This window comes from Lipophrys pholis (assembly GCF_963383615.2).
Source record: "Lipophrys pholis genome assembly, chromosome: 19".
Lineage (NCBI taxonomy): Eukaryota > Metazoa > Chordata > Actinopteri > Blenniiformes > Blenniidae > Lipophrys > Lipophrys pholis.
The window spans coordinates 9,942,593-9,968,533 of NC_137647.1; the positions used below are offsets into that span (position 1 = coordinate 9,942,593).

At 42.1% G+C, this 25,941-nt stretch overlaps 2 protein-coding genes across 3 annotated transcripts in view; both read left to right on the forward strand.

Moving 5' to 3' along the window:
* The first annotated feature begins 1,771 nt into the window (after positions 1-1,771).
* Positions 1,772-14,654, forward strand: srl (sarcalumenin). Of its 2 annotated transcripts, XM_080487587.1 has the most exons (7): positions 1,772-1,847; positions 9,463-9,558; positions 10,338-10,433; positions 11,173-11,208; positions 12,177-12,293; positions 12,429-12,662; positions 12,758-14,654. In XM_080487587.1, exons 1-7 carry the CDS (start codon positions 1,787-1,789, stop codon positions 13,567-13,569), a joined length of 1,452 nt encoding a protein of 483 aa, XP_080343713.1. In that variant the 5' UTR covers positions 1,772-1,786; the 3' UTR covers positions 13,570-14,654. The 2 variants fall into 2 exon arrangements, with proteins under 2 accessions (XP_080343713.1, XP_080343714.1); XM_080487588.1 differs by lacking the exon at positions 11,173-11,208 and having other exon boundaries at positions 1,778-1,847.
* A 6,286-nt stretch (positions 14,655-20,940) lies between these two features.
* The window catches only part of LOC308124309 (adenylate cyclase 9), a gene marked incomplete at both ends in the record, with an annotated part of 31,470 nt that continues 26,469 nt past the window's right edge, over positions 20,941-25,941 (forward strand). The window contains one exon of the mRNA XM_080487227.1: positions 20,941-22,753. Within this exon, the coding sequence (XP_080343353.1) occupies positions 20,941-22,753 (1,813 nt within the window). The remainder of the gene's footprint in view (positions 22,754-25,941) is intronic.

Below are 25,941 nucleotides of genomic sequence, written 5' to 3' on the forward strand. Positions count from 1 at the left end.
CTACATTATTAATTCCATAATAGTCATCAGTAATGAGTTCATGACTGAAACAGGTTTAGATGCTGCTGGTTTCCAAAGCCGCCATTAACAGGGTCAACTTGGAGAAGGATGGTAATTTGTATTTGTCGCTTGGCATTGACAAAGAATGAAAAACTCATGAGAAACACAGATTTACATACACAAATCCAGCCCCTCTCCCATGTCCTCTGGATTAAGGCTGTTTTACGCTCAATACTGAACATGCTGTGAGGTTTGGACACACTATTTGGGATGGACATGCTCGAGTGGGGAAACTCCTGCCATGTTTGGGGATTAATTTACAGTCGAGATGTTGATTCCCGAGGAATTGTGAGATTATGTTCACCACACTGTGTCTGCTTGAGTGTGATAAAGTAGTAATCCTCCTAGCGTTCAGCAGTGTCGGGGATTTTGGGCTGAGTCAGGGCTCTTTATGTTCCAGACATACCCTCTCCCCGGCTCCCTCATCCCTCTCTCTCTCGCTCTCTTTACACACACACACACACACACACACACACACACACACACACACACACACACACACACACACACACACACACACACACACACACACACACACACACACACACACACATTCCACCAGCATGGCTGCTGAATGAGCTTTGGGTCTTGCTTACTTGCTTACTGGTGAAGGTTTGGCAGTTCTTTCAGAAGCTCTACATAATGCGTGTTTCTTGAAACATCATAGGAGGCATGTGATCAAGAAATACAAAAGAGAAAAACAAGCACCTTTCAAAATAATGTTGGCTACACAGCTGTGTGATGGTTAACTTTAACACCTCCATCTCATGGCGAGAGTCTTCCCGGTTTGAATCTTCATTCAGCTCTGCAATTGTGGAGCACTTTTTTTTTTTCGGTGTGTGGTTTGCATGCTGTGGTGCACTTCTTATTCGCCTTTTAATTTGAACAGATTTTCAGTTCGTAGAGATGATGGTCATTTGAATGATTTCTGTTCTTGCTGATAGGTGAGTGAAATTGGTCTTGTACATGGGGATCAACGCTTACTCCCTGAAATAAAATAAAAAAATTTGCAATCAAGATTTTATTAGTGTTACTGCACACTGATTTCAATGCTCTTTCATGTATTATGCCATTGAAAGTTCTACAATATAGCTAAGGTTGTCTGCAATTGTGAGCCATGAGAACTCAAGGGCTCAGGCTAAATTTGAAAAAGAAAAAAGAACAAAATGATAAAGGCTGTAGAAATCATAGACTTTTTTCAACATTATTTTGAAGGAATACACAGTGACAGAGACCACTCTATCCAAAGATAGATTTAAAAAAAACAAAAATAAAATCTAAACAGACACTATTGGTATAAAAAAGAGGATTGTTATTATGTTATTATTTCATTAACCCACATTCATTTTGGCTGCAACACGCCTCTGACCCATGGGTCCATGTTAACATGTCTTTTCTATTCTGTTTTGATGTTTTAGTAACAAACATACACTTTCTGACCAAGACTGGCATGGGCAGACTGATGCTGCTCCACCGGTGAGTGGACAGACTCTGGTCTTGCACTGATGTCCAATCCAAACCTGCAGCCTCTTTTAAAAGGAGAGTCAGCTGCTCTGTACATGTAGAGGCTGGTGTGACTCCTGTAACACTTCGAGCACACACACATCTCAGTCCATCCAGCAGCTGGCCCTCCCGGTGCCCCGCCTCTCTGCTCGGCCTGCACTTTAACCTTCCTGCCTTGGTATATATAGTCTGTGTGCCTATCAGAGTTCTCCTGGCAGCCATCATGAAGGGTACAGTCTCAATCTGCTGTCTCCTCTCCCTGCTCATTTTGCAGGCCACAGCAGGTAAGACTTGTAGGTGTTTTTGGTAAAACAACTTGTTTTACTTCTAGCACTGTGGGAACTATATGTGGTTGTTTACAAGTGCTGCAAGTGAATGAAAGTGACCTGGTGACAGTTTTAAAGAATGGGTGATGAATATTGTTGTACGTGTTGGCTCTCGCTTGAGTATCCAATTGATTCTTCAATAATCTGATCGGGGGCAGGATGTAATGTGGCCAAAGGCAGTGTCCTGGCAGGATTTACTTGTCGATTATGAGGAGCAGTTTGAATGGCACTGGCTTTTCAAGGCAGAGTAGACCCCCAGCCAAGGATAGACGGATGGAAATGTTACCCTGGTCTTTCTTTAACACTAAGACTATTTAAAAATCTGTCCCAGTTTGTAGTTACACAGCTGGCGCCATTTATTAATCATGAACTTAGTTGACTCCTTCTTATGACCTAATCTTTTCCCATGTCTTTTAAATAAGAAACAAATGAAATACTATCATGCAAGTGGCTTCTGATATATGAACCAATGTTCATATCACGTTTTGACGAGTTATTTAGAGGGAAAAGTTCGGGATCATTCGAAGCCGCTCAGCTCATACTGTGGACTGACAGCATGTCAGCTGTCCTAAAGCATGGGACCAGCTGATGGAAAGTCTAACTAAAGAGAGGAGAGCAGCCATGTGGGAACCTGAATGAAGAGCTTTTCTCTTCGTATCCATTGATTTGGTCTCTTTGCATCATTTTTTATTTATTTTTTTATTCAATCTGTTCAAGGAGAAGATGTTCCTTTTTATGGGCAGCATTTCCGTGTCACACGAACACATAACGCAATATAGAAGGAAGATAACTTCCTGGATCACAATAAATGTGATCACATGGGATATCTCGGGTTGAGTGTCGCAGAAAAGTGATCACCCACTAGTGCTGGAATAGGAAAGTGTGAACTGGCGTCTGAATCGGGACTGGCAACGTTGTGTTACCCTTGTCTGTCACCCCTGTCCGTCCTTGGGGTGGCGTTCAGCTCGGCAGCCCGGACCCAGGCCTTCATATTCCAGGCTGCTGTCAGGTGTCTAAGATTGGAAGGCCTCCTGAAACCTAACACTGTCCACTACAGTTCCTCCCTTCCACCATTTGATGCCCCCACTCTCCCTGCCTCCCGCCCTCCTTTCCTCCTGACTCCTCACCCCTCCCAGCCCTGTGCTTCCCTTTAGACATGCTGCACAGCTGCTGTCACTCTGCACGGTCACAATCACAATTTATTCCCAGCAGTTGGCCTTTTAGGGACATGCATTCTCCAGGCAGGAGGGGCCGTGGCTCTGACCCTTCCATCAGGCCCGTGCAGGTTACTTTTGGTGGTTCAGTCTTTCATTTATTAGAAACATAATGCGTAGCCATAACGTGAAGTGACATCTTGCTGCAGTGCATACATGCATTATGACTGTAATAACTGCAGGATTTGCTCAGCTGTAAAACTGATGAATTCTATGCTTCCAAGAGTGTAAATATTTCAGTTACTGATTGGTACGAGGAATTCCAGTGAAATAGCTAACTCTGTAGAGAACACCAGAGGAATGTGAAATTGATCCGCCATCATTTCATCACACTTGTCAGGAAAACAGAGCAATCAGCATATTTTTCTTTTTTCTTTTCTCTGGTTTTTTTTTAGAAACCTACCAAAGGTTAGAACTTGTTTCAGTGGTCAGGAGTTTTTCTCTTTTGAATATGGTTCGGCCCTGTGAGCACACTTTTTTACATAATAATGAATCTAACAAGCTTGGAGTGCTGATACCTCACAGTGACATTGCCTCAGTTTTTCCCCATACAGCCTGCAATGTTTTGATTTGCTAATAAATAACCAGATGATTTCACACTCCTTCTCATTTCCACATTTTTATTTGGGTCAACACTTGATACAAAACACATGATAGTATTCTTTGAAATCCAACTGACTGATACTCTATTCTAAACAAGTTTATTTGTGACTCAAAAGTGCAAAAGAAGTGCAGACTTTTGTGAAAATACAAGGAATATTTCTGCCTTTCTTTAAATACTCTCCCAAATACTCATCTAGGGTGGATTATTCCTCAGGCTATAAATGCTTTGGAGGCTGGTTTTGGCTCATGCTACATGATTATTCATGTACAAATACACATTGAATTATACTTTTAAAAATAAATACTGACATCTGTGCCTTTTTGGAGCTTAGAAATGTTCTTCACACGAGTATGTTTATAGTTGGTGGTAATACTATCCATCATCAGTACTGTTATAACATCTCTGGCCTTCCTCTCTCTGCAGACGGTGTGGGTGGGTGGGTTGTGGGGCGGGGGGGTAGGGGAGCACATTGAAAGTTAAAGGAGCATAGTGTCCACGTGATTTCCTCCGATGGCACGCAGCATGTCTGGGACATCCCACTGGGGGTAGTAGTAGAAGCGACACACACACACACACACACACATACGGTCATACTAAACCGTAACGCTGCGCACACCTCCTTAAGACTAACTCCCGCGAGTCCCAAGGGCGCCTGATGTCCTTTGCTGACTCTACAACAGGAGAGCAGGGATAAAGGCATCAGATCAACACCTCAGCATAAAGTGCCTTTGCCCTCATGTCTTTCTTTGAGCCTGTTCCTGCTCCTTATGTGGCGTTGTCAGTGACTTCGTAGACTGTTGTGTCTCATAAATGTGGAACCCTTAGTTTGATGTGGATTTAGTTTTTAACACAATGTGATTGCTTTAATGATTTATCAACAATATATATATATAATGTATTTGCAAGTGTAAAAGCAATCAAATATACTCGAGTTGTATTACTTGCTGAGAGAATATTCCAGGAAACGTTGCAATTTACTTAGTCAAAAGCCACAACTGTAGACCCCCTTTCACTCGCCCAGCTTGTGAAATATGTAGCCAAGTCTGTGAGATGTGAACGTCTCCGAGTCTCCAGACTGACGAAGAGTCAAAACCTTAAAATAGGCGTCAGTCATTCTGACCCCTCCTCTGTCCATCCTTTGACCCATTGTAGGGCTATTTCTGACTACGGGGGAGTACTAGCACCACAAGCAGTGCCACCTGTTGCCATCTGTGGCCTCCTATCACCACACCCTGCACACGCTCTGCTAACTGCTCTAATACCGCTGACCCTTTAGGAGTCCAACACTCACTTGCATTTTTAGGGTTACAGGTTCATTTAGTTTAATGCATTTATACATAATTAATGTAGTTCAACTATTTCCTTATTCTACAAATCAAGAGTTATGTAGAATGTTCATCCGATCTCTTCAAATATGGATGAAATCAATCCCTCTCCATTGATCTCTCCACTGGAAACCCTTGGCCTTCAATTACGGAGGCCTGAATCCCCCCACATCCCCAGGATAAACCTTTTCAGTGGGGGTTCCAGGCCCGTTGCCCTCATCATGTTCACTTTAATCTAATTTACCCCGACAGTGCTGGAAGCGGAACATGATCCTGGGGGTTTCACACATATACAGACGCCTATTATATACTGTGTGAATACATATGATTGCAGAAGTTTACTAGGACACTAACATATATAAACACAACACATAGTTTCTGGTTGCATGAATTGAGCAAATATTTCTCTCAGAATAATTCTTTATTCAGTTTGTCATTTCTCGCCGTGTTTAATGATATGCAGCAAGAGCTGAATCACATTTCCATGCAGATGAGATCTTTACATTTGCACAGATGTTTCACACTAACCGGTTGTGTGACATTATTTGTGATGAAAGAATAGCACTACGTTACATCTATAGTTGTGGCATGACTTACCCCGAGGCAGCGGCGAGCTTAAATCACCGACATTCCTACGGGATGTGCCGACGCCGCCAGAATGTTTCCCCCAAACTGATTGAGGGTTGTGTGGCAACGGGCTCAGCGAGGACACATGGTCCCGGACGCAGATGTCCGGGGTTCAACTCCCATGGCGCCTGCAGGGTTAATTTTGTGCCTTGATGCAAGGGTCGCAGGCCGCATGCAACATTACCTCTCTGATCTCTGCAGAGTACAGTCCCAGGGCCTCCATCGGGGATCGACTGGATTGGAAGGTGTTAACAAGTTCACAGCAGTTAAGGCCCACTCAAGAGGCCATGTGTTAAAAGACATGACTCCTCAGAGTGATGAGTCAAGTTACACAAGGTGAAGTAACTTTTCTGCACAGTACCGAGCAGGTACCGTCACCATTGACTCCAGGCAGCGTCATTCCTCATAGTCTGATGGGGGAAATAACTGAAACAACTCTTCCAGGCGCAATCATCTTCTGTTAAAACCAGTTTCGTCTGATGAAATTAACTCCTGTTTGCGTCTCTGTGCCTGACTTCGCGTTATGGCTTCAGTTAACTGCCACATAACACAGCGTCAAAACATCACGTCGTTCACTAATGTTTTTAAAGTTTATGTAATCCTAACCTGGACTGAATCTGATTCAGTGACTTTTAAGCTAATTATTCATCTTAAATTATATATTTCCAGCTTACTCTCAGAATATTGTTCCTTTATGCACATGCATGAAAGGTCAACGTAAAGGTAAATTTATTTTCCTCCCACAAAAATTGGTTTGCAGGCATCAATCTGAAAGAACATCTGAAAGAACCATTTGTAACATACATGCGATATAATAACACATATACTTCCTCCCACAAATAATCCAGAGCAGAGTGCCAAGAGCCACAGGGGTTTGTAAAATACCTCTGGTCATAAATGCATTCAAATGTTTAAAATGTCCTGACGCATCATCTGCTATGAAAATTTGTACTTTTTCTCTTACTAACTTAGACACACGTGTGGATCTGCTCGTGCACGTTTTCAGGGTTCCAGCATTACTCATACTCTTCTTTCAGACTGGTTTCTGACCTTTCGGTTTCTCTTGTTCTTGCACTGTGTTGGCAGCCACATTGCACGGGCCTATTTTTAGTTGGTTGACTCGAAGAGAATCAGCAGGGTTGCGTTGCATGTTAACCAGCAGTGTGTCGCGACAACCATGCAGCAAAAAAAGCAACGTTTGGGGCCTCGGTTAGGACTTTTATAAGGTCTCTTCACTGTGCACAGACGGATTTGCTCCATTTGGATTTATGTATCAAACTGTAAGGCAGTCTCATCTTCTGTCAATGCTTTTGAATGAATAAGAAATAGCTTTATTTAACTGGCGTTAAGTAATTAGAAAACTCGAACTCGACTAGTTGTGCCGCTTACTTGAGGCTTGTAAACAAACAGATCAGACTGGTCATTAGATGCACCTATAAGTTTGGCCAAGGTAGCGTGTCATTCTGAATGCTGGCCAGAAATGTAAAAAATGACCACATGGCCAGTGGCGCTACTCCAGGTTGTGCTAGAGGATGCCACAACCTGAGCGCTGGGATTTCTCACAATGCGATGCAGTTTATTATTAGGAGCACAAAGCAACGTCATCGCCCATCTCTGGATTGATGAGATATAGACACATTTTTGGTGTTTTAAGAAGCGTAATGTTGATATTATTTGTGTTTGTGGGCTATATTTGATGAAAAAGTTACATTTAAGTAAACATATTTTTAATCTAACTCGACATACTACCAGGAGCTCATTTTTTGTTTTTTTACAAAGACGAGCAAAACATCCGTCTTGTCTGTGCTTTTTTTTCCATTACCCAGATCACTTTGTGTGTAGACCAATCAAACAAGTGACGGAGTGATAAGGCAGTGAGGAAAATGAGTGAATCCCTAAATGTTACTGGAGTTGACAAGAGGAGTTGAAACATTTAAGAAAAAAAGCTTCAGATGCATCCCTTCAATTTGGTTGTTAATTCAGTTTGTCTCTTTTTTTTCAGTGTTAATTTTCATGTTCATTTTATTTAGTTTGGTTATATAATTTGTTGTCATCTTCTTCTTAACTTACTTTTTTAATACAATTTTATCTATTCTAATCGATGAATCACTTTTGGTTATCTTTTGCATTTTGTGATCATTTGTATTTTGAAATACTCTCAATTTCAGTTTAAAATGCTTTCTGCTTTTCTAGATACTTTTGTGGAATAGCAATAGCTTGCCCACAGAATGCATGCAATGTGCTTTGGGGAAAAAAAAAACCATTCACAATATTCAGATCATCGGGTTCTTTTTCCACATTTGAATACAAGTGATATCTTCATCATCCCACTAACATCTCAGCTGTAGCAGGTTTGTGTGAAGCAGAGGAGGGCGGGAGGCGTTATAGGGGGCCTCCTCTGCGGCCTGGGCACACAAGGACAGGCCTTGCAGCCTGACAGCTCTGCGATTGGTGGTTAAAAATAGACGAGAAAAGACAGAGGATTGCACATCATTGTCTCATGCATATTACTGATGGGAACACTCAGTCCGGCTCTGCGTTCCCCTCCTCGCCTGTTATGAAACTGGGGAAGTCCCTATCTGTGTCTGTCTTTTCTTTGCTGTTGTTATTAAGCCCATGGTGATGCCAAACACGTCTTTGTCTGTTTATTTTCGGCATTTGCTTTCTAAATTAAGAGCTGATTGTACTAACAGCTGTGATTGAAGTAACCCGATATGTTTAAAAGTGGAGATGACCGTTGTACTTGTATTTTTTTTTTCCCTCTCTCTCTGTCTCATCGACATACATACTTGAAATATTACAACTTTCATGAAAAAAGTATTAATTATTAAAATGTAGGCAAATTTTTAAAGCATCAGCTCACATGCCACTGAAAGAAATGATGTTAACCTCATCACAAACCATACAGTTGGTACTTTACATAGCATGTTTGTGGGCTACAGTGTAGTTTTACTGACCACAGCGTGAGAGCTGCTGTCTCCTGCTGCTTCACTTCACATGTTCAAGTGTCATTGAGGAAGACACTGTGTCCCAAAATATTTGCCCCGTATGCAGGGGGCAAACATGCAAGCGACTCCATGTACCTAAAAAGAAATCACTCCTTCCTTTCACGGGTAACCTTTTAAAAGGTTTTAACATAAGTGCATGTATTATAAAGTTGTTAAATTACTTTGTTTGACTTTTTAAAAAAAATTGTTTTTGTGATTTAAAAATTCTTTTCTGCACAATATGGCATTGAATCAGATGCATTGCTCATGCAAGGTTGGGCTATGCACTGTTATCTCCAAAACGGATCATTCAGACTACAAAGAAGAAGCAAAATTGATTGAAGCGAGTATTATTTCCCCCCTTTTTTCTCATGGCCTTTGTTCGGGTTCTTTGTAGCAAAAGATCACACAGTAAAAGGCTGCACAGCATAAAGCTCGAATAACAGAATAATGTTCACAGGATGGGTGAATGTCTGCTTTGCATTCAATTCAAAACCTCTCACACAGTGTTTGTTATCAAATGTCATCACATTACAGATAAATTCCCTGCGGGGCCAGAACATACTGAGATACAGTGTATTGATTGTTGTAAATTCACAAATGTCATCATACAGTATGAGACTCTGACTGAACACGTTTGGGTGACTGTCCACATCAAACTTCAGTATTAGACATCATTTAGAACTGTTACTAGAATACTTTCAAAAACTAATCATCCAACTTTTTTTATTTGAATCATCCCTTTATCAGACTATTACAGATATGTTACTTTGTCCAGAGTGTATTAATGCTGCCGTTGTTGTCATGTTTTCACAGAAGGGGAGGAAGATCTCACCTCCATCCTGAGAGACAGATCTCACATTGATGAGACGCTGCGACTTGCGGCTGAGGAGAAAGCAGGAGACTATGCAGGTGAGATCCAAAGATGAAAGTGTTTCCTGAAAAAGACATCACATGTATTGGTCTTACCTCAGTCAAATACCCAGAACCCAACGACACCAATTAAGTTCCACAGGTTCCACCAACTAACTGCCAATCTTCTGGAAATGTGTGCGTCTCTTAACTTTAGTGTTCTCTTTTTAACTTATAAAAACTCCAGAAAGATCAAAGCATCTTTTTCTAGATTTAAAGAAAAATATGCTGACCTCATCTTAAACATCCATACTTTTAGTTGTGGTCTTAATATGTTCGTATAGTCAAAAAAAGATTGTTTTATTACGTGTCAACCTGCAAAACTTGCAACACTTGTGACAGCCACCACCCATCACTGTATTCTAAAAAAAATTGAATTAGACTCAAAAGGTAATTCAATTGGATTTTTTTCTGTTTACATTTTTGTAGATGTTGTTTGGATGTTCTGATTGGGATAATTGACCATGTTAGAGCAGCTCTTGTTTTGCACCGACCACTTACAAGTAAGCTGCCCATATGGAATCACTTACAGTGACACCAATATGTACAATTAAGAGGTCGTATGCAAATTCTTCACGAAGAGTTAACTTTATGAAGAGGTAACTCGGCCAACAAAACCAAGATGAAAAAATAACCCAGGAAACAACATTTAAAAGCTTTATTAACATTTGGTAGTCTTTGGGTGCTATCCCTCAAAGTCGTGGTGCCCCTTTCCTGGATCCAGTTCTCTAATTTATTTATGCTATGTTTTGTTTTTCCCCTATCTTCTTGTCCTCCAGCTGCCCTACAGAAACTGCGAAATATCTACCACAACTCCATCAAGCCGATGGAGCAGGCTTACAAGTACAATGAGCTGAGGCAGCACGAGATCTCAGGTATCACTCCACATTTGGCTGTGTCTGCCCTTTGCTTCACTTTGTCATGTCGTGTGGATTTATTTTCATTTATTTTTTAGTCTGACTTGCTTTAATGACTGATTTGTTGACATGTTTTTATACGCGCCTCATCGTTACGCCATCAACTGATACACAGCAGCAAAAAGTGTCTCAACATTGTGGCTATTTTAAAATGTGGCATTGTTTATCAAGCAACAAAAAAATAAAGTTGTGTGTGGGTTTTTTTTTTTTTATTGAAGAATACATTTTGCTTATTTTTCTTTTTAAAAAAGGGATATTTTTGTAACATCGTAGTTAAAGTGTTTTTGAATTGCACCCTATTTATTGTCAGTGAATTCACCTCCAAGCTGCACACTGAACCTCTACTTTCCCACAGGGAAACGAAGCTCGCCCTCTTGTGGCTTAGCATAAACGGACTTTTTATTGTCCAATATCTCTAAATGAATGTTTTTTTTTTTAATAAGAGAGTAACCCCAATTTATCACCTGACCACACAGGCACATCATCCATCTGTCGACAGACATGTTTGACACTTTGTAGGTCAAATATGGATCTAGATTCCAGCCGGGATCTCTGTCCCACATTGTTACTCTACCCCTCCCTGTTGCTTGTAGAAACCTCACTCCTTCACCCCCTGTACTTCACCCCTCTGTACCTCACCCTCTCCGCCTGCTCTCTCCCATCCATCCCCGTCTCCTCCACTCCCCTCGTCTAACAGCCTACCCCGGACGAACCCTGGGGGACTCATCCACAGGTGGGTGTGGGCAGGGCTTACCTGTGCATGGCACTGCCTGAAGGGCTCTGCCCCCTTCCTTTCACCCTTCATTTACTTTTCATGAATGTTTCACTTTGGTAGGCGCATAAAAGTGATCCATGAATGAAAGCATCGAACAATGTGGAGCGGGAAGTTTCTGAGGAAGAAGGTGCAAAATATTCAGGATATTCAATTTGTAGATGAAAGGAAAGGTTTGTGTTGTTAGGGTGATATATGTGATACATGGAGGGGGTTTGCATGTGCAGCTTTGGCTATAGAAAAGGATTTACAGGTTTGAGGAGGGGACACTGGTGGGAAAGGGTGGTCAGTGTTCAGCTCGGAGTGAATTGATCATCTTAAATGCCACCAAGATTTACAAATACCTCTTCTTTTTTTTTTTTTTCTTTCTTTTTTGTCAATTCTTGGTTGTTGTTGTTGAGATTTGCATCATAAATGAATTCTGGCTTGGGACTTACATTGCAAAACTTTGCGTCCAACCAACCCCCTACACCATGTCCACTCACAACACACATGGCAGCTTGGGATGATGCAGCTTTGCCTGAGGGCATTAAGACTATTGATTTTTATTTTATTTTTTTTTTTTTTTGCCAACATATGTAACCACTCCATCGTGTGTTGTGTGATTTGGCTGCTGTATTTAACTAAACTTTTTGTATTGTTAAAAAAAACGACTTCCTAACAGCTTCAACTGATGTTTTATTTTTTTTTTTGCCTATTTTTTTAATTTTTGAACCCTTTCTGAGAAAAAACAAACAAACAACCTTGTTCTCTGGATTGAGAATGAGACTGAGAGTTTTGGAAACAGATCCTCTCAGACTTTATATATGCATCTCAGCAGACCTGATTACTGCATAACGTTTTGTTGGGATGAAAGAAAAAAGGTTCCTTCAATACCTTCAGACATTTTCCTGAGATTCTATTCAGTGTGTTATCTCCTCTCCCAACAGATGGTGAAATTACCTCCAAGCCCATGGTGCTGTTTCTGGGACCCTGGAGTGTAGGAAAGTCTTCCATGATCAATTACCTCCTGGGCTTGAGTGACAGCCCCTATCAGCTCTACACGGGTATGATACACATCATTTTCACAGTCAATATTATCGTTAAAACCCGGTGTTGAAGCGATAAAATAAACTTAAAATTGCACCAATGACTCTCAAGGTTTATGTTTTGATGACTTCTTGAACCATTTTGGCCTGCAGGAGCTGAGCCCACTACCTCTGAGTTTACTGTTATTATGCACGGGGAGAAGATCCGCTCGGTTGAAGGTATTGTTATGGCGGCAGACAGCTCCCGCTCGTTCTCTCCCCTGGAGAAGTTTGGCCAGACTTTCCTGGAAAAGCTCATCGGCATTGAAATGCCCCACAAGCTGCTGGAGCGAGTGACTTTTGTCGACACACCAGGAATAATTGAGAACCGCAAGCAGCAGGAGCGAGGTGAAGGTTTCCCCTTTGTTTTACACCTTTTCAAATGCCAGAATTAAAACACGAAACGGCTCTGGATTTATAACTTCATTTCTTCTTCCATTAAGGCTATCCTTTCAACGATGTGTGCCAGTGGTTCATTGACCGAGCAGACCTCATCTTCGTAGTGTTCGATCCCACCAAGCTGGACGTTGGTCTTGAGCTGGAGATGCTCTTCCGGCAGCTGAAGGGTCGTGAGTCACAGATCCGCATCATCCTGAATAAGGCAGACAATCTGGTCACCCAGGACCTGATGAGAGTCTACGGAGCACTCTTTTGGAGCTTGGCTCCCCTCATCAACGTTACCGAGCCGCCTCGCGTCTACGTCAGCTCTTTCTGGCCATACGATTATGCACCTGACACCAGCCGCGAACTCTTCAAGAAAGAGGAGATCTCCCTTCTGGAAGATCTGAACCAGGTGATTGAGAATCGAATGGAAAACAAGATTGCCTTCATCCGCCAACATGGCATCCGCGTGCGCATCCACGGCCTGCTGGTAGACCGCTACGTTCAGACCTTCAAGGAGAAGATGAGCTTCTTCAGCGATCCGGAGTTAGTCTTCAAGGAGATCGTGGACGAGCCAGACAAGTTCTACATTTTCAAATCCATCCTAGCCAAAACCAACGTCAGCAAGTTTGACCTGCCCAACCGCGACGCTTACCGTGACTTCTTCGGCGTCAACCCAGTCACCAACTTCAAGCCGCTGTCGGCTCAGTGCTCCTACATCGGAGGCTGTCTTCTGGAAAAGATTGAGAAGGCAATCACAAACGAGCTGCCCGCTCTTCTAAGCAGCATTAACTCTGGAAAGCAGCCCGGCCTGTCAGCCTGTGAAACTACCGGCTGTGGTGAGAAGCCAAAGAATCGCTACCGAAAGAACTGAGGAACACAAAATAACTTGAGCGGAAGGATGTGAGGAGAAAGAGGAGGTGAAGAGAAGGGGTCTGGTGGACGCCAAACCCTGGTTTTGTCAGAATGCTTGTATTGTTGAGACAGAGAAGAGAAGATTGTTGTTTTGTTTTTGTTCTTTTCCTCAGGAGAATAAGGGGAGGTACATTTAGGAACGTTGAGAATGATGCAGATCGTGGGAGGGAGGGTTCATCGTTTGATAAGGCAGCTTAAGGACACAAGTGCTGAAAGAAATGAGAACAGGCAAATGATCGCTGAGGTTCGTTAAAACACATGCCTCCCTCTCTCCAGTGCACACCGACAACGGACTGTCTGGGACTTCGGGTTTGGGGAAATAATAAGGTGGAGAAAAGAAAGAATGTAAAAGAATAAATAACATCAAATAAAAATTGAAACTCCTGAGACTGAAAATAGACAAATACCAGCTCCCTTGTATGTGAATATTACAGGAAAAGAGAGAATGAGTTTTACACTGCAGCGGGTCAATTCCACAAAAGCTTCAAGTTGTTTTTGAAGTAGATTTATTGTGGGTGCGAACGAATACATTTGTGTTTGGGTAGTCTCCAAACCTTTGCTTTTCAAATGGATTAACACTGCATGTTGGATGTCTCAGCCTATTTATTAACACACACGCATTTTTCCCTCTAACGTTAACAAGCAAATGACATTTGAACCAATCTCGCCACACAGCAAATGAGGCCTTTTCTTTCTCTTAGTTTTGTATGCCTGTGATTCTTGGTTGTTGACAACCTGTGAAATAGGTGGAGGTCAGGGTTCAAGGGTCAGAGTCTCCAGGGCAGAGTGGGTATGTTCATTCTGCTTCACTTCTTAAATGTTCTGTTGTTGTTTGAGGCTATAAATTTGTGGAAGTTAACTCTTTTCCTACAATAATAAGCTTGCCAGCTTTTCAACCTGAGCGACCACAAAAAACACATGAATTATGTGCTTTAACTGTCTTTAACAATTTCTTCTGCAGGTTAGAAAGATATTTATTGATTTTTTTTTTTCTTTTTCTGTGTAACTTTTCAAATGGGCACTGAAGTACTCTGTGCATGTGCCAAAAAAAAAGAAAAAAAGAAAGTAATCCTGCTGTGCATTTTAAATAATTACTGCAAGATTGTGATGGTCGATCTCTGTGATGGTGGATATTTTAGCTTATGAAAAGGTTTGACGCGGGAAAGGTGAAGTGGAGGACTCGTGAGTTGACCCCTGACCTCTGTGGATAAGAAGGAACTGTCAACATGTCACGTAGTAGATGATACAAAAGTGCAAGTTCTCAGCCCTCAATGAAAATACTACGAGTGTGGCTTAGTAAGAGTCCCTAATGAGCTGAAATCTAATCCGGAGAATTCTTTGGCTCTGGGTTTTGCAGTCTTGTTAGTACCAAGAAGCTCGTCAGCAATCAGACAGAAACTTGATATCGTTCAGCATTGTCACCAAGCCACACCACATAAACCTTTCTAAAGCCATAGCCTGCCAGATTTTCCCTTTGATTTTTCAATGTTTGAACTAATAAAAAAGTAGTATTTGGAATCGTTGTTGGTTTCTTACAGACCAACGTCCAGTTTATAACTACACAGCTTATATAAACAGGCTACTGGCGATTGTTTCATATTTACCACACAGAGATGACAAGTGGAAGGGGTCTTGTGCTTTAACTTGGTCAAACAATCAGATTAATACATTTTCCAAGAAACACACATAAAAAGTAAGTCATTAAGGTAACGACAGCTCACTGCGCCACTGAATCAACTTAATGGCCAAAAGCACTTCCAGTTCCTTCCATGTCCTTGTCTTACTAACCCCCAAGCTATGTGGCATGAAACAGAGTAATATAAAAGACAATTATATATATATATATATGTATATATATATATAAATAATAAGTTTATTTTCCTTTTTAACCTGTTTGAGTGTGAGTGGTCCACTGGGTGTGTTTAGTATGTTTACACTGCAAATACAGAACATGCCCACCAGAGAGTGCTGTGTAAAAGAAGAAAGAAAAAGGAAGAGTCCACTCATCATAGCAAAGCTTTATAGCATTATGCGGGTTGTGCTTTTAGTATATTTCAGTGTCATTTACCTTCATTTACCTGTGAAGTAGATATTAATTGGGTGTGTGTCTCCATTACGATAGTTGTTGGTTCTTTTTTCTTTTTTTTTTTGTTTTGGTATAAAGTTTCGACTAAACTTGGCCCAACTTTTGGAAGCGTGATCGTCAAGAATAAAGACATCTGATCAATTTGTCAGCCAACCATTGTGCTTTTTTTTTTTTTTTTTTTTTTTTTAATCGCCTGACAAAATCTTTACTTTTCCAAATCAAAAGCCTCAATTTGGTTTCCCGTTTTTAGGCTTTTTACTTTCACATCTATGCCTACATTCAGGCCTTATTTCTCCTGCGTTTAATCACTTGATACTCACCATCTCAAGCAGTGTTTTAGAAGTTACCAGAAATGAGTGATGAGTTACAGTCAGTAGTTGCATCTTCAAAAGGTAGTAGGTTACGTTATCAATTGATGAAGATAAAAAAAAAACTGCATTGTTCTTTTTACATTCAGCATACGTTGCTCTTCCTCCAGTGAAAATAGATTTAGTGAAATAGTAACAAAGCCATTCTTCATCAGAGAGATCCCCCAGTCACCACCAGCCAGCGGACGACCTCGATGACCTGGAGTATTGCCGTCAATGAAGATGAAATTTAGGCCTGTGTTGTTCATGCAGGGACACAATGACTGAATTAATTTTGTTATTCAGGTCGAATGGGCTTGTTTAGTTCAGGTAAAGGCTCATACTGAGGCTAACAGTCGGCTCATGAGCAAGGTGGAGAGTGAGAGACAGCAGCTCTTGAACTGTTTTTCACATGCAACAAAAAAGAATCGACCCCATGTGAATCACCATAAATGTCAGTGTATTACTAATTTTCACAGTTACTAACATGTCACTGATAAAAGTAGTGGCGTGAGAGTAACTTTACATGTGCTATCCCTGAAGCTTGAGGTTCTCCAAATGTCCATTTTCTTTAAGTTTTGGGTCTAAAGGAATGACATTTTCCCTCAGCTGCAATGCACCAACAGTTTGTCGTGACTGGCAGTGGGGAGGGGTGTGTGTGTGAGGTGGAAGGAGTGAACAAAATATATTTCGATGTTGATAGTTGTCTCCCAACTTTCCCCCAAAATTCTGGTTTGAGCTCTTTTGGGTTCCTCTGTGAATTTGCTCTTGCTATTCTTCGGACATTATTTTATAGGATAAAACAATATATAAATGGAAGTTAGAATAAAGAGTTCAGATGCACACAAACAGGGGGAATATGCATGTAGTCATTTAAGGACATTAAAAAGACATTTTCATTTTATTTAAATAAAACTTCCTAATTCTCATTCATGCAAAAAGCAATTGTTAATAGTTTGAAGCAAAACACAAAAGCAGACATTATGAAACTATAAGTGGCGCAGTATATGTCTCCAATAAAAGCTGCAGTGTGTAAATTCAATGCATATTCCAGGTTCCAAAAAAGAGAAAGAATGAATGAAGTGTTTTTAAAAACTAGTTGAAATGAATCGTATCCCATAACCACAGTTTATTCACAAATGATCACAACACAGCAGGTACTGAAAGTAAAACACTTTACTATTTAGTTGAACAATTATCACCTTTTTTTTTTTTTTTTAGTTTGATGGCTGCAAAACGTGGTCGTGACAGTTAATAGACATAGCTATGAAGTCTGCATGTTCTTCCTGTGTGTGCATGGATTTTGCCAAATGGTTCCCTCCCACAGTTCGAAAATGCACATTAGATGAATCAGTGACTCTAACTTCACTGTGTGTGTGTGTGTGTGTCTGTGTGTGTCTTTGTGTGTGTCTGTGTGTGTTTCTTCATGTTCACCCTGTGATAGACTGACAAGTTGTCAAGGGTGTGCCATGTTTTTTGCTCTCCTTCTGGAAAAATATGAAACTGTTAGAAAGAAAAAGAAAAAGTTTTCTTTTCATTTATGAAACTCTTCTAAGATTCCTCTATGCGGTGCAAAGCCCCACTATCCCTGCGGCTCAGCATAATAAGCCTCCCATAAGAAGCAAATCTTTTCATTTCATTCTGTAGTTCCCGTTCATGCAGGTGGACTGCAAGAGAAAAGGCACAGTTCCCATTACAAATCCTTTCAAGTAAAGCTGCTGCACTGCCTGCAGGGGGCTGCTGCTTAACACTCTCTCAGGCTACTGAATAAAAAATTAAGCATGAAAGCTGGATGTTCTTAGACCTGCTATGCAGCACATATACTTTGCTTACCGTAGATTCGTGGTGTGATTGGGTTAGTTAAAGATTTAAATTCTTCAACTGTTGTAGTTTATTAATATGAAATTAATGAAATTGGGGCGATATGTGTACATTTGTGTCATTGATTTAGTTTTTCTTTTCATCTTGATATCTTGGTCACAATATGTTGACATCTGTCTGTCATAAATTAAATCTTAATGAAACTTGAAGGTGTGGAGCAGTGGAAAGTAAAAGTAGGTAGAGGGGCTAGGAAAGCAGAGTTTCAGCCCATTGCCAAAGACATGGTTGTCTCCACCCATCCCTAAAATAGCCTTCGTGCTCGCTACCATTCAGCCTTTCTTTTTTAACCAAGAGTCTGTGGCCCTCCCCTCCCCTCCATCTCCCAGCCCCCATCCCCTGCCTACCAACCAGCAGACAGCCCAGTCAAGGTAACAGCAACCACAAAACGGATGGAGAGGACATTTATTTTCAATACAAGACACCACAAATAGTTAGAGATCTTACCAAGTTAACGCTCATCAAATACCTAACAATGGATAATGTGATTCCTAAATTGTGGTTATGTTAAGTCTCACACTGCATGAGAATTTTTCTTTGAGCGTATTTACAAGTTGAGTGCATAGTTCAGTCAGACTGACAGTGCCACGGGGACAAATCAAAATACACAGAATGGTTTATTAATGATAACATTTTGTGACCCTTCTCAGTTTACCCTTGCTACTTTTTAATAAACATGGAGAAATCCCAAAGACACCAAACGGTAGTCACTCACCCAACAGAGGGTTGAAGACCGTTACAATGCCTAGAATAAATACAGAGGCTATGCTTAGAATATCATATATTACTGGGCGACTTAAGATGTTTTCGAGACAGGTTTCCTATTGAAATCATCAAAGAATAAACTTTAGCAAAACAAATCTTTGTGTTGGACTCTTGCCAGGCAGCGAGAAATCCCCTCTTTGAGCACAAGGGCCTTTCATTTCAGAGTTTGCAGGTGTTGCATCTGCATACCTACGTTTTCAAATTCTCATGTTTTGTTTTCTGTGTCTGAGGTTAATTTATGACTCTGAAAGTGCCCATGAGCACTCTCTGTGTTTGCCCAGTGACGAAGGGCCTAACCTCACATGCTTTCATAACCACTGTTTCAGATAAGGAAATGAAAGTATGTCACAGAGTTAATGAAAACAAAAAGGAAACAAGAGACTGCTTAAATGTTGTGACTCAACTTCTCCATTTTAAGACGCACCATTACGCACAGCTTTTATTTCTTAAAGGTAACACCGGAAGTCTTCTTTTTGTTATGCAGGTGCGCCTCTCTCTCTCTCTCTCTCTCTCTCTCTCTCTCTCTCTCTCTCTCTCTCTCTCTCTCTCTCTCATACACACACTCTTACAAACACACACACACCCGCACACACGCCTGACAGCTCAGCGCTCAGAAGATGGTGGTTGTTGCGACCGCCGCGTTGCCCGCGGCGCCTGGTTAGCGCGCAGCGTCTCCGCCTGTCGAGGCGCACAGATGATGGTCCGACCACCCAGAGAGATAAAAGACAATCTGATGTGACTGCGAGCGATTCAGGGTGGGAAGACGGGAAGGATGGGAGGACGCAGCAGCCCCGATTTGTCATGTTAGTCTTGGAGTAATTATATGGACGTATGTCGATACCCTCTCAAGCACACATGCAATTCCATTAAAGTGGCCGGTTCCGGCAGTGTGCTCCAACCCTGTGGGACTGTCGCGGGTGTTTGTGGTGGTGGTGGGGGTCGTGGAGTGTAGGTGGAGACCTTTTAATTAGCCCAACTCTCTCCGGGCTCCTGTCGTCTGGCGTTCACCGGTGGGGAGGGTGCCGAGCTGTCGTGGGCAAACTTTAACTTCAGATACGAGGAAGGGCAGGACCAGACTTCGTGTCGGACTGACGGACAATCGGGATAATTCACTGGAGCGCACTGTGACTATGGATTGGCGACATTTGGAGTGACAGCGGATAACCAAAGCTTCACGGCTGGTGCACAGACTCGGTGTGTGTGTGTCTGTGTGTGTATGACAGACATTTAGCTCTCTCAATAGATCCAAACGGTTCCGTCTGTGTGCGCGCGTGTAAGTGTCTCTGTGTTTCCTGCGCGCCGCACCTCGTGCGTCTGCCTCCTGCAGCACGAAATCCTCTCTGTTTCGAGACGCAGCGGCGGTGGATGCTCCAGACTACCGGCCAGGAAAGGACGGGGCTCCGTCAGCAAAATAAATAAATAAGTACAAGCGATTTAAAGGCCTGCAGCGAGGAGCGTGTGGGTAAACAAAAGCTCCGGAGGCAGTCTGAGTTTTTGCGCTCATGTTCCCGCTCTCCTGTGTTGATCTACCCCTTAAATTAAAAATGCTTTGCGGTGAGGATGGTAAACGGTGCATCTCGAATCAAAGACTGCAGCCGACTTGTGTTAAATGAAGTTGTTTTTTTGCGCAGTTCTGCACAAAAAAACCATGGTTTAGACCCGGAGGGATTGTCGGTGGACTTGGACTTGGAGAAGATTGAATGGATACACAATACTGGAAATGGATCAGTAACGAAAGTACGCTATCAAACCTGCAACATGATTGAGCATTTATAAAAGACAAATCTTATTTATTGCCGTGTATTCAAGCTGTGGGTTTTTCTGCGTTTTGCACAAACTTCTTTATGATTTACTCTATTTTCCCATCTACTTTTCAATGAATGAAACAAAATAGAAGCTGCAGAGTGGACTTGTATTGGAGCGAAGGAGACAGCGATTGATCCTCCCGGCGTCAGGAGCGTCCAAACAGACGGGAATGTAGAGGAATGCGGGGATTGACGTCAAGCGCTGCAATAATTAACTACTCGAAGAGTTTGGATGGTTTGCTAGCATTCCTACAGCCAGGGCACAACAAGCTGAGTGAAATTTTCTCTCGAGAAGTTTGTTTGTTCTCAGTTTTTCCACTCTAAATATATATCAGACGAGTTGGTATACTGTGGCCACATACTTTGCCTTACTCCTTCATCCACGTTTTTTGTCATAAATACCTGTGCCTTCTGCCTAACTTTTGATTTACGGTCGACTTAAAGGCAGCATGGCATCCCCACAGCATCAGCAACTGCTGCCTCACAACACAGAAGTGAGCTGTGACTCAAGTGGAGATGGAGGCGTCTCTGTTAGAATTGGCAGCAGTGTCAAACACAAACACGGAGGCGGGCCACTCAGTTCAATCGGGGGAGGCTTCATTGGGGGAGCCAAGCACTGCAAGTACAGCATTTCCTCTAGCTGTAGCTCGGGAGAGTCTGGAGGGAGGAGGCCAGTCGTCAAAAGTTTTCGAGCTCAGCGGAGGATGCCTCAGCTTTTCGAGAGATCTGCAGGTCATTTCTGGGATCCAAAGTTTGACTCTTCAATTCTGGAAGAGGCCTGCAGAGAACGGTGTTTCCCTCAGACTCAGCGTCGCTTCCGCTATGTGCTCTTTTACCTGCTCGCTGCCGGTTTCCTCTGGGGATTGTATTTCGCTGCCAACCCCTCCCGCTGTGATAGGGCTGTTTTCCTCATCCCCACTGCTTCCTTCCTCCTTCTCTGTCTCCTTCTCTTCTTTTTAACTTTTACCAAGCTCTACTCTCGCTGCTACAACCAAGCATCTCTGCTGCTCATCTTTGTGACCTTCATCCTGACTCTGGCCCCCCAGATCCAGACAGCCGTCTTCAAAGAACAAGAATCTCCCACACTGACACTGGATGTGGAGGAGTTCAGTGGCATTGGGCCTGAATACAACCTGTCATATGACAAGCGTGTGGAAGAGCGCTCCTGGTCCCCTTGTCTTTCACCTGTCGGCAGTTTCTCCCTCTGCATTGAAGTTCTTCTTTTGCTATACAGCGTTCTCCATATCCGTCTCTATGCCTCAGTCCTGCTCGGGTTTCTCTATTCTGTCTTTTTCGAGAGTTTGGGCTGGCTGCACCTGACCCATGCTGGGCAGAACTGGAGCTTCACCTCTCTGTTAGACTGGGAAACACTAAGCTGGTTTGGCCCAGCCAAAGCCTTGCTCCACCTTTGTGCTCATGCCATCGGCATCCATCTGTTCATCATGTCCGAGGTGCGGTCACGCAGCACTTTTCTCAAGGTGGGACAAGCTATCATGCATGGAAAAGATCTGGAGGTAGAGAAAGCCCTGAAAGAGCGAATGATCCACTCTGTTATGCCCAGACTTGTGGCCGATGAGCTAATGAAGCAAGGTGATGAGGAGATAGGAGATAACTCAGTTAAGCGTTACTCCACCAGCGGTGCAGCTGCTGCCATCTCCAGCCCTAAAAACAATAAGCGCAAGAAAACCTCCATCCCCCGAGGCCAGATCATCTTCAGACCATTCAACATGAAACGGATGGAGCCCGTCAGCATCCTCTTTGCGGATATTGTGGGTTTCACCAAAATGTCCGCCAACAAATCTGCTCATGCACTTGTTGGACTTTTAAATGATTTGTTTGGACGTTTTGATAGACTTTGTGAGATCACTGGCTGCGAAAAGATCAGCACTCTCGGAGACTGTTACTATTGTGTGGCTGGTTGTCCCGAGCCAAGAGCTGATCATGCCTATTGCTGCGTGGAAATGGGCCTGGGCATGATTCTAGCGATTGAACAGTTCTGCCAGGAGAAGAGAGAAATGGTGAACATGCGGGTGGGCGTCCACACTGGCACTGTGCTGTGTGGGATCCTGGGCATGAAGCGCTTCAAGTTTGACGTCTGGTCCAATGATGTCAATCTGGCAAATCTGATGGAACAACTGGGCGTGGCAGGAAAGGTCCACCTTTCACAGGCCACAGCCGACTTCCTGGACGACCGCTACCAGCATGAAGATGGACAGGTCATCGAGCGAATCGGACAGAGTGTCGTTGCCGAGCAGCTCAAAGGTAAGCTCTGACAATGAATGACAGTGCTGGGTAGACATGGAGTTAATCAACTGTGGGACAACTTTAATATTGCTGCTCTCTTAAACTAATTACTAAAGTCAGTTTTTATAAAAGCTTAAATTTTCTTTGAGAATATTTCATTTTACATAGTTGCTTAAAACGGCCTAGACCATGACTGACAAATAGCTCATTATATTAGGGTGTTCACCATTTGAGAGCATGATCAAGAACTTTCCAATGCAAAAAGGCAGAAAAAAACCCAATAATTTAACATCAATATTCTAACTAAACATTTTGGGAAGAAAGCAAACTTTACTGATACCCTTGGGGAAAGTGCTTCTCCGCATTTAACCCTTCGTCTTTATACTTAACTATACATGCCGTGGCAGTGGGGCTGCCACCGTCATATCTATTGAGTATGTTCAGCAATACTCACCACTCAAACAGAAAACGTCCCTCCAAGAGAGCATGTATGATGTTCTCTTCTCAGGTAGATTAAAAATGTGACAAAAGCAAAGGCATTTGTTCTGTTGAAGGTTAGCGAAACACAGGGCTTCATCATCATCATCATCATCATGTCATGGCCATTACTCATGGACGGGCAGAAGCTGGAGTTTGCTATGAGTGCCCTCTATGGTGTTAGTGTTGTGACTGTATTGCAGACAGACGCCATCTTCTTTCCCATCCCTCCCTTCACCGTGTCCCTGCACACTCTTTGTTCTCCTGCTCAATTACATTGCCTTCCAGACGTCCTCAATGTGTCCTGTTCTCTTAACCTCGCTCTGAACCTCAGGGATTGCTTTACAACTTGATGCTACTGTCTGCTCCTCTAATAGAGTTTTGCCTGCAGCTTTATCTTCACCTCTCTATCTTTTCTTCCCCTGCCTTTAAACTGCTTCACTGCAGCTTCTATTTGATATATTTATGCAAATGGCCCCAGTGTGACTAAATGCTGGCTTAATGGCTCTTTTCATCATTTAAGGCCTGCTGATCCATTATCATCCATTGTAAGTGAACTGACAGTGTCTGACTAAGGTTTTGCAGATGGCGTTGTTTTGCTCTTTTGAATTAGCTTTTCAGTCCGGTTTTTCTTTTTGACTGAGTTACCTTGAAGGCTGCATATCTTACTCTACTAGATGTATGGTATATTAGACAGGGTTAAGTACGAATGGGCAATTCACACAAATTACCAATTCAAGCGTACACATGAATAATTTGTGGGTATAAATGATCAATTTATTTCAGTGACTTTTAACAAATAGAATAATATTTTCCTTTACATCGTTATTGTTGTTAGCAAAAACTAAGATTGAGTGAAAGCAGTTTTTGTTTTCCAGCTAGGACTAGTGATTTATGGGCTTAATGTCTCAGATTAATCAGTGACCACTACTACTGCTCCTTTTTTTTCCATTTTGAGCATACATGTGTTATCCTGGGTTTGGTATTTTCAACTTCCACTGTCCGTATCCTTTTCTTAACTGTTTTCTTGGCTCCATCATCTATACAATTGTCTGTTAAGATTGATCCTCTCCCTGTTGCTTCGTGCCATCGAGCAAGCTGGCTGTCGGAAGAGAGCTGTTCTCCAATGCTGTAAAATGTTCTTCTGTTTCGTTCGGTGTGTGTAAATCACTTTGGTAGCATTGCAGCCAGGAATGGATCCTGGCGAGGTCCGCTCCTTGTTGTTTGACTCGGAAGTACATTGCTCTGAACTGAGACACCAGTCTCTCTCCGTTTGCCCTCCATGTATTTTTGATATCCTTTCAGAGTAAGTGTGATATTTTAGATTTTCACAAAGCGCCCGTGAGTGTTTTCACTGCTCCGCTGTAACATCAAGTCGTGTATTTTTCTCTCATCCACCGGTGGGCATTCACAAAAGCCCTCTGCTGTAAGCTATTTATGGTTGATTGTAGCTGAGGTTTGCATGGAGTGCTGCTGCATGTGGTCAGTTAAGTGTTACAGCTGCATCCTGTTGCCCCTCCGCTCTGATGGACGTGGAGTCGAACATATTGTAAATTGAAATGTTGTGCTTGGTATTCCATCTCAACGATGTAAGGCAATTTGACACCATTTGAGATTGGCATGGATTTTTTTTTTCCTGGTTCTATAAAGTGCAGTTAATAAAATATCATTGTGTTCATGTTCCAAATCTGGAGTCTCTGACGAAACCTAATTAAAAAAATATTTACCAGTACAGATATATAAGTATAAGAAAAAAAACCATGATAAATAACTAGCATCAATGAAAAGGAGAGCTGCTCCAAGATGAAAAGTCATAGATATTTCACGGCCAACATAAACTTGGTTGAATGAATGAACTCCCCAAATATTTAGGTTTCAAAATACAAAAAAAAAAAAAAAAAGAACGCAACAAAGGTAGACTCAGGAAAAGATCGGAGGTGAAAATATAATTTGTATCAAAAGAATTGGAGTGTCGACATTTCCTTCATCATAACAGTTTATTGGAAGAAAATATTCTACATGTCAAGCAGTTAAACAATACACAGTCTACAAACTATGCATTTGGAGGGTGTTTAGATGGATGGGATGAGACTACAGTACTGTAGGAAATAGAATGACTAAGTATATATCAGGTACATGTTGAATCAAACCTTTTTTGTACATTTTCCATACGGTAAATAGGAGCTGGAAGAGACTCCATATCGGTGAAGAGCACCTGTCTTATTTCTTTCCCGAGGTGCCTAATACAGAATGATTGCACCTGCAGAGGATTATCCCTCTGGAGGAGACTGTATGTGTTGTCCTATTATTTTTCGGCAGAAAGCAAAATCCCCACACAGATCCAGGCATTTTTCTTCTCTCCTTCACAAAGTCATTGTTTTTAGGAGAAGGTAAAACTTTTTCTGCTGCTGTTGACTGATGATTGTGCATTATTGTAAAATTAAAAATACCTCTTACTGTATCATAGTGCAGGAGTAATCTGTAATAGTATCACTTGATTATCAGCTTTCAAAAGTAGTGCCCAGACTGCTTAAGTACTTTAGTGAAAGCAGCTATTATTTGTATTATTCTCGTTCACTAAAGAAGATGTGAAAACAGCCTTCTTATTGTGACAAACGTCCCTGAAGGAGTCTTGCATTGCAGAGCTCTAATAGTGATTTATTTGCTTCTAGTCGTTGCTATTGCTGCTTTGCTGCGTTTACTCCCACTGCTCTCATCGTGTGATTTCT

What these genes read in the sequence shown, in the direction of transcription:
- srl (XM_080487587.1), top strand. Translation starts at nt 1,787, where the DNA reads ATGAAGGGTACAGTCTCAATCTGCTGTCTCCTCTCCCTGCTCATTTTG. An exon ending in GAAAGCAGGAGACTATGCAG is followed by an intron (nt 9,559 to 10,337) that starts GTGAGATCCAAA and finishes CTTGTCCTCCAG; the next exon opens with CTGCCCTACAGAAACTGCGA. An exon ending in CCGCAAGCAGCAGGAGCGAG is followed by an intron (nt 12,663 to 12,757) that starts GTGAAGGTTTCC and finishes TCTTCCATTAAG; the next exon opens with GCTATCCTTTCAACGATGTG.